The sequence below is a fragment of the Aquila chrysaetos genome, chromosome 19, assembly GCF_900496995.4.
Source record: "Aquila chrysaetos chrysaetos chromosome 19, bAquChr1.4, whole genome shotgun sequence".
Lineage (NCBI taxonomy): Eukaryota > Metazoa > Chordata > Aves > Accipitriformes > Accipitridae > Aquila > Aquila chrysaetos.
The window spans coordinates 10,466,624-10,474,328 of record NC_044022.1 but is presented as its reverse complement, the minus strand read 5'-3'; the positions used below and the strand labels follow the sequence as shown (position 1 = coordinate 10,474,328).

At 43.2% G+C, this 7,705-nt stretch overlaps 1 protein-coding gene across 1 annotated transcript; it reads right to left on the bottom strand.

Moving 5' to 3' along the window:
- Positions 1-2,271: 2,271 nt before the first annotated feature.
- On the bottom strand, positions 2,272-2,937 carry SLN (sarcolipin). Its single transcript, XM_030043275.2, has one exon. The coding sequence runs from the start codon at positions 2,829-2,831 to the stop codon at positions 2,736-2,738; it is 96 nt and encodes a 31-aa protein (XP_029899135.1). The 5' UTR covers positions 2,832-2,937; the 3' UTR covers positions 2,272-2,735.
- Positions 2,938-7,705: the final 4,768 nt, after the last annotated feature.

Below are 7,705 nucleotides of genomic sequence, written 5' to 3'. Positions count from 1 at the left end.
ATTTTGCTGATAAACTAAAGACAAATCACTGTTAGCCCAGAAGTCCTCTGGTGTTCTCGATCTCCCTTACACTGCAAAGGGCTGGAAAACACTGCTAACATACATCTCTGAAGAGCTGCCTCTCCTCCAGGACCTCTTTGGCAACCAGGAAGATAATGAAGAGAGTTTGAGACTCAAGGGTCACACCAAACTTCTACATCAAGGTCCCTCAACCTGGGAAATTTTGTCTGTATATGTATATTTGGCTGATGTTCTTTGACACTAACAATGTGCCTGTGCACCTGCACAGTTCTGGCTCTTCACTACATCTGGCACCAACAGTTGAATTGCCTTTTTCTTCATTTTTAGGCAAATTGCTTAGGCAAATAACTTATCATCTCATTAAAAATCTGCTTAAAAATTATAAAAGCCTGAAAAGAGAACTGCTTAAACTGGTATTCTCACTTCTAGCAACTTGTTTGGGGTGCTTTATCTTAATCATATTGTCAAAGTTAGATACACATCTGCTCTCAGAAAGACTGATGGCTAAAAGTTGTGGATGGTCCAAACTCTCCAGAACATTTTCTCTTCCTGTCTGAAAATTGCTAGGATCACCTTGAGCTGTTGTTGAATCACTTCTGGTTCAGAGAGTGAAGCCCATACCTCTATTTTTTCCATTGCTAACCTGAGATGAGCCCACACACATCAATTTGCTCATGACATTGCTCTCCCTGGGCAGTGACTGTGCGCTCTGGGACTGGCAGAAAACCCTCAGCCCTGCCAGGTGGGACTAGCACACAGTGGTGATGTCCTCTGTGAAAGCCATGATGCACGAGAGACTCTGAAAATCTGTTTTTAAGCCACAGAGAAGGTCTGGTAATGCTGGATGAAGACACCATGTTCAGCTGCAGTAGGGAGTCACAGGTGGTGAAAGATGAGACTCTTTCATACTGAATTATCAGGTATTCACTGTATTTAAAAATAGATTTTTCCAGTCACTGCTACATGGCTTGTCTCAGCCAAGCTTATGAACACAAACTAACTGTGTAAATTAGTGAAAATATAGCAGCATCTGGGGCAAGGTGGGCTGCAGAGAAAGACTACGTCCACTGCTGGCAAAAGTTCATTTCAATGTCTCGGTTTTCTCACACAAAATTTGCCAACCCTGGAAATGCTGGAAGGAGTTTTGTTCAGTCACAGCCAAGAGTAAACTAGAGGTGATTTGTATCACTGCACTGGAGTGGGTATTTCTTGACTGGGAGGATGAGTGGCACCAGCTGCAGCGGGGGTGACTGCAAACCCGGACAGACAGTACAAATGACACAGAGCAACGGGTCATTTACTAGCAACCTTTAAGTAATACACACACTTAAAAAGTGGTGCTACCACAACGTTTGCTGTCTTTCCTTAAAGCACAGGCCTGAGTCCCAGCTGTCACCGCCAGCACCGCTCCACCTAACCATACCAGAGGCCTGCCTTGGGTCACTCACAGCACAGCCCTGCTTTGTCGCCTGCTCCTTGCAGGCTCCTGGAGGGAAAGGAGACCTGTATCAGCAGCATGGTGCACGTCTAACAGCCTTCCTACAGAAATCTGTATTTTGTAGAAGATACTGATTCTCTGAAGCCATTAGAATAACAGATGGGGAATGCCTAGGAGGAGTTTAATTACTGATTTCACAAACCCAGGGACTGTGGGCTCTTCAGGCTGGCTCCAGATTTTTTAGCAGGTGACAACACCATCACAGCAACCCTGACACACTCTCACCTTGTCCCACCAAGGCTGAGCGTGGCCGTGCCGTGGCGCCTGGCATGCCGCAGTGGACCCCAAGGGACTGCCACCCCAGGCAAGGCTCGCAGCAGGGCTGGGGTGCCAGTGGGCGCCTACGCCTGCGACGGGCCCGGGCTCGTCCCTTCAGGCACTGCTCCAAGCCTGGCTTGGCCAAAAATAGGATCCTGGGAATCCCTGCCTGAAACCCAGCTTCAGAAAATGCGATTATTGACAGTGCTGCTGTGGGACAGAGGTTCTCTTTGAAGTCCACCTCCACAGGCACCAATGGTCTAAGTCACTCTGGACAGAAAAGTGACCTGAACAGCTCATTCATGTGGCTATGCATCTGTTAAGCTGCAGGATTTCAACTCTACAATGATTTTTTTTTTAAGTACAAATAAAAATGCAGGTGGGAGGAGCAAGCAAACCACAAGACTTGCACGGCGCACTGTACCACGGTGATCGGTAGGTCTCTCAGTGAACAGCAGTCAGGCCAGGAGAGGGATAAGGAATGTTACAAAAAATGGTTTTACATGTTCTTTATTTAAGTGAAATGAGCGAGTGAAAGTAGAGGTTTCACATTCCTTTCTGCTAAGTGAGTTTGTGCCTCTTACACTGGTTAATACAGACAGTTACATTGCATACTGCAGTTTTATTCCCTCGAGAACCTAACACCGACACCAAACAAGCCAGCATGGCGGTCAGGGGGCTACAGCATTCACAGTAACTACTGGAGGAGACAGCCACGTCGAACAGTTCCTAAGGATCTTGCATTTTACATTTTACAGCTGGATCACTGCAGAATAAAATAATTACACCATCATAGACCCATCACAAACATAGCACAGGCAACAGATATGAGAGAGTAAAAAAAAGATTCACGACATCCTCAATTGACTGAAAGCTAATCATGGCGGTGTGCTGTGGGTGTTACTTATGTCTGTGGAGACACACGCTTAAATCACCTCCTAGAGTTTCTGATTGTCTTTTACTCCTGATAAGACTTCACAAGGAGCCACATGAGCAATACAGTAATCAGGACAATCATGAAATTGAGGAAAAGTTCTTGTGTGGATCGCTCCATTTTTCGGGAGTAATCAGGGGAGAGCAGAAGGCAGCAGGTAGAGCAAAGGGAAAACTTCAGTGACTTGCCCGGGAGCGCCCTTGAGCTTAACCTTCAGGTCACAGGCTCTTTTAAGGAAAAAGAAAAATATGTGAAGAACAGATGCATGAAGGTTCAGCAGAGCTATTTATATTGGTGTAAATAAATGTTGTTTCAGTGGCTAGAAGTTAGTAAGCGCTGGGGACGCTAAAAAGTAAAAGCTACCTCTGGCAGCTTATCACCTTCTTTGATTTCCAGCATTTGACAAGGAGCATTCTCAGTGTCACCTCAAAATACACCACAAAATGCTTTGTACAAGCATTTTCAAACAAATAATGCCCAAGCCCCATTTACTGCTTTCAGCAGATATACATTGTAAATATACTACTGTTTACAGTTCTTTTAATTCCTATAATTGTTTGCATATTTTCATTTTTAAAGAAACTAGGTGCAAACTATCATTTTATAAAGAAAGACTAATAAATCTGAATTATTTATGTTACCATTAAAAGTACAAGGAGAACCTAAGGTTAGACATTTTCATTTCTAAAGAACTTCATAAATTTTGTAAGTTAATCCTATGGATGAAACAGTATTTTTCTCAAGAACCTTCTGACTTCCCTGCACTTTCAAGCTGCTATAGATCTCTTACTTCAGAAATCCCATTCAAGTTGTATTTTAAAACTTTTCTGTTGGTTATTTTTTTAATTTAGTTTATCACAGCAAGTTTTGGATTTTATATGTTTTTGGCGTTCATGCAGAGAAATGAGAATACTTTATCATGAATATCATGCACTAATCCCATCTGTATGCCATGTAAATAAAATAAAAACTTTTAAACAAATGAGGCATAAACTCTAGACAAAGAATTTCAGCCACACATCCAAAATCTCAGCAGAGAAGACAGATTAGGCTGTAACATCTATGGTGCAAACAAGAGAAGCCCTGGGACCATACTAGCATGAAGACAGAGTTTAAATAGAAACTGCTTTAGCTTGCAGATTAAATACTAAAAGCCCAGTGCATGCAGTTAACAAATTCCTTCATTCCCAAGTTGTTTTGCCAGCCTCTGATTGTCCTTGGACAAGAGAAAATCTGACCTAATAAGTAAGCCAAGTTTTTTACCTTGAGGAGATAAATGGAGCCCAGTGGTTCTGCCTCTGGACTTTGGGACGCAGCAGATATTATTTCCCTCCAAGCTTCTGCCTATCTGTCACTTGGTCTGGATGCCCCGTCCCTCTGTGGCAACTAAAGTAGGCTGAGGGAGGAGAGTAACAAGTGCATTGGCAACCCAGGTGCTGACATCACCCCCAAAATATTTTAAAAGAGCTAAGCTGGGCTGCAGGATCTGGTTAAGGTTGTTTATGCAGTGGGCTGATTTTCTTCTTTTAGTTCTTCTGACATGGTGCTGTGCTAAGAGCAGAGCTGTGTGCACCCCTTGGGAGTCACTGAGATTTGATGGAATTTCTTTTGGCCTGTTGGTGTCTTCCCCGATGTGGGGAAAAGAAAAGGAAAGAAAGAGCCACTTGCAGAAGTCTATGAGCAGAATTCAGGATCTCTCAAGATCATTTCCAGGGTTTGGAGACCTGTCTACATATTTACCTTCTTAAGTACAGTACAGCTGTTGCTGTCCTATATACCTGTAGTCCCTACAGCTTCTGAAGTTCATATGCATTCAAAAGAAAGTGAATAGCAGCAAAATATTCTTTGCATTTAAATACAGACTACTGAAATCCAGGATCGTTTGCTGGATAGAAAAGTTTGGGACTAGGAGGTCTGAAAAGCACAATCCATTGCTTTAAAGAGCCACTGACTTCACCTGCATGCTCTTCCCTCGTTGATTTTCAATGCCGATGTTAATGTTTCATCTGCCTGAGCATACAGAGAACTATTTCTGCCACCCTGCAGCATTTCTTCCCAGAAAGCACACTGCTCTGTGGCCTAGATAGCTGTAATCCCCACATCACCTTATCTTTGCCCAAGGCATTGCTAGAACTTGCTATACACATGAACAAAAAGAAATGGCTATTTGTTTCCTTTAAATCAATACAGCTGAAAGACAGTCTGAGCAGAGCAGGCTGAACTGAACCGGGAGTACTGTCTGCCAGCCTTGCACTGCTGTGGGTTTCCCCCAGCTCGGAGCCTTTGCTTCAGATGAATGATATGAGTATTTCCACTGAAGCCAGAGGGGTCACTTCTGCAACAAAGTGCTGCCAGCTGAGCATGAGGATCCTGATCAGGTTTAAGTGTGTAAGGCTATCCACAACGCTGGCTTTATTCTCACTGCCAAACACCACATGATACATAGCATGCGGATTATTTACTGATTCTGATGCCTTTTGTATATTTATATTTGGGCATGCTGGGAGGTACTGTAGCTCAGAGTATCCAAGCTTGCTGTGACAGTCCCCCTCCGTCAGCTCCCAGGCTTCTCCCTTTGCACCAGCACCAGCACTTGTGTCACAGTGTGATGGCCCTGTTAAGGGAGGCCGGCTGGCTAGAAACCAACCCACTGAAAAACACAACAAAAAAAATAGCTATGGGTAACCAGGGGGGTGAAGGGGAGGGCTGCTTGGGTTTTGCTGGATAATCTCCCTAAATAGTCTTCCCATGCAATCACTGGAAGTAGGAGGGGGACCAGAATCATAGAAATCTTTCCTTTCATTGGTTTGACTGCCTTGCCACTGCCCTCCCTGACACCCAGGCAGCAGGTTCGCAAAAGCCAACATGCTGTGTGGGAGGCCTGTGCTAAAATATACACATGAAAGAGCAAAGGCTTAACCTATGCTTCATTCAGGAGTTAGATGCCTAAGTAGGTTTGCAGGGTCCTATTGTGATGCATGCTCTGCTAGGCTGTGCCACCAAAGCCCGTCCTCTCAAGGAAACCTGTCCCACACTTACAGGGAATTTGGGAAATCCAGATTCAAAATGCTGCCCCTCAGCCTGAGGGAAGCAGGGTGTATATCTGCCATGAACCTGCCCCAGCTGGCATGTCCTGCAGCTTTAATCTCTGGATTTTTCATGTAATGGCTAATCCACTTCACCTTGAATCACATAAATATTCACTAGGAAAAGGGTGAAACATTCGAGTGCCATTGATTAAATTAATTTACTTACTATTGCTAATAATTAAATGTTGCACATTAGTGCCCAAATATTTGCCTTGGACAATGCATCTTGGAGATCTTGGGGTTTATTTTACTCTCTGCCAAACAAAACTCAAAAAATGCCTTTCTTTAACTGGAACCCCTCACCTCTGGTCCCCAGGCCTGTATCTGCACTTCCACACTGACAGGGAGCCCCTTCCTGCTCCATCCCAGCTCACCTCCTTCTTGCATTTCTTCTGTGACAGTTAGAAAACTTCCCTTCTTCAAAGTAGGGAAACAGTGCTTGAAATGTCATTAATCAGCACACACAATACGTGCCCTAACTCCTCTGTACAGACACAGATGCTTCCCTCATTTTTTGTGCTGCGGATCTTCCAGGAGACCATGGAAGAGCATATAGGATCAGAAGAATTCATCAGTGCACCAGAACAAAGGTTCATCTAACCCAACATACTGACTGGTAGGGAAATCTGGGGAAAGCATACAGAAACACAGAGAATGTAACATGATCTTTGCCTGGATATCCTCAAACTTCTGGCATTCAGCCTATTCGGATTGCTAGCTTGGGACTACAAACAGGGTTGAGTTTATGGCTCCCTCTTGCTCGTACTGTCAGGGTGTCCCTTCAACATAAGGGTCTGTTCCTGCAGCTGTGATGGCTCATTCCATGAATAGTTCCAGACCAGGCAACTTGTTCATAGTTGAGCTTCTCTACACAACATCCTACATAATTCCAGCATTACAAAAATGAAATAGCAAATTCAAATATTCCATATAGCAGAGAAAGTAACTTTCCTCAACCTATCAGCAATTTGAAGGCAGCTCATTTGCTAGAACTGAGACCAACTAGCTAAGAAACACTTTTTGATTGACAGAGCTAGTCCCTAGTAACTTTAGAAGAACCAAATTATGTTACATTTACTTTTGATGTCATCTGACAGAATGTTCCTGTATATTTTTACATATGTACACATACATGCATGCATACCCACACACACAAAGACTTGTGGAAAAAAAAGACTTAGCACTGAACAGGGGGTCCAATAAACATGCCTGAGCTGTGGAATGTGCCTGGACATTAACTGTAAATCCAACCAGTGTCTGAGCATCTGACTGAATTCAATACACCATAGATTAGAGTGTGCAGTTGCCAGAGGCTGAAACTTCTGACCTGCCCCCAAAAAACATACTCCTACTGTTTATGAATGAAGGGGCCAAAGACCTCAAAGGCCATATCTTTAAAAGGATGGTTTATTTAACCAAGGGATTTAGTACTGATTAGGAAAGCAGAAAGAATAGAATGAACTAAATGGTTTCACTTTAAATGCTAACCCAGAGGTTTAGATACTGTGCCGAATATTTTCCTTGTTGACACTTTTATTTTTTCTTCTTTTTCTGACAGATCTGGATGTTCTCAGCTTTCACGTGCCCCATGCCAAAACTCCCTCTTCATGCCTCGCATGCTCAAACTTAAGGTTCTAGTCTATATTTAAAGTCACTGTGACTATCTCAAGTTCTTCCCAGCCTACTAATCAAGTAGTACATAATCTTTCAAAGGCATTTTTACATAATTAGAGCAGATTGTGTTCATTTTTGCTCCATCATTACCTTTCTCACTAAGTGCAGTATACATAATTTTTAAATCTGCTATTAATTGGTTCATTTTTTAATTGACACCTACCCTCCAGTGTAATCACACGTATCTTCTTAGAAGACCCACTTGAAGGACTGATGTCTTATCTGTATGAA

Bases quoted from the DNA above. Each gene is read 5' to 3' on its own strand.
- SLN (XM_030043275.2), bottom strand. From the start codon at position 2,831: ATGGAGCGATCCACACAAGAACTTTTCCTCAATTTCATGATTGTCCTG.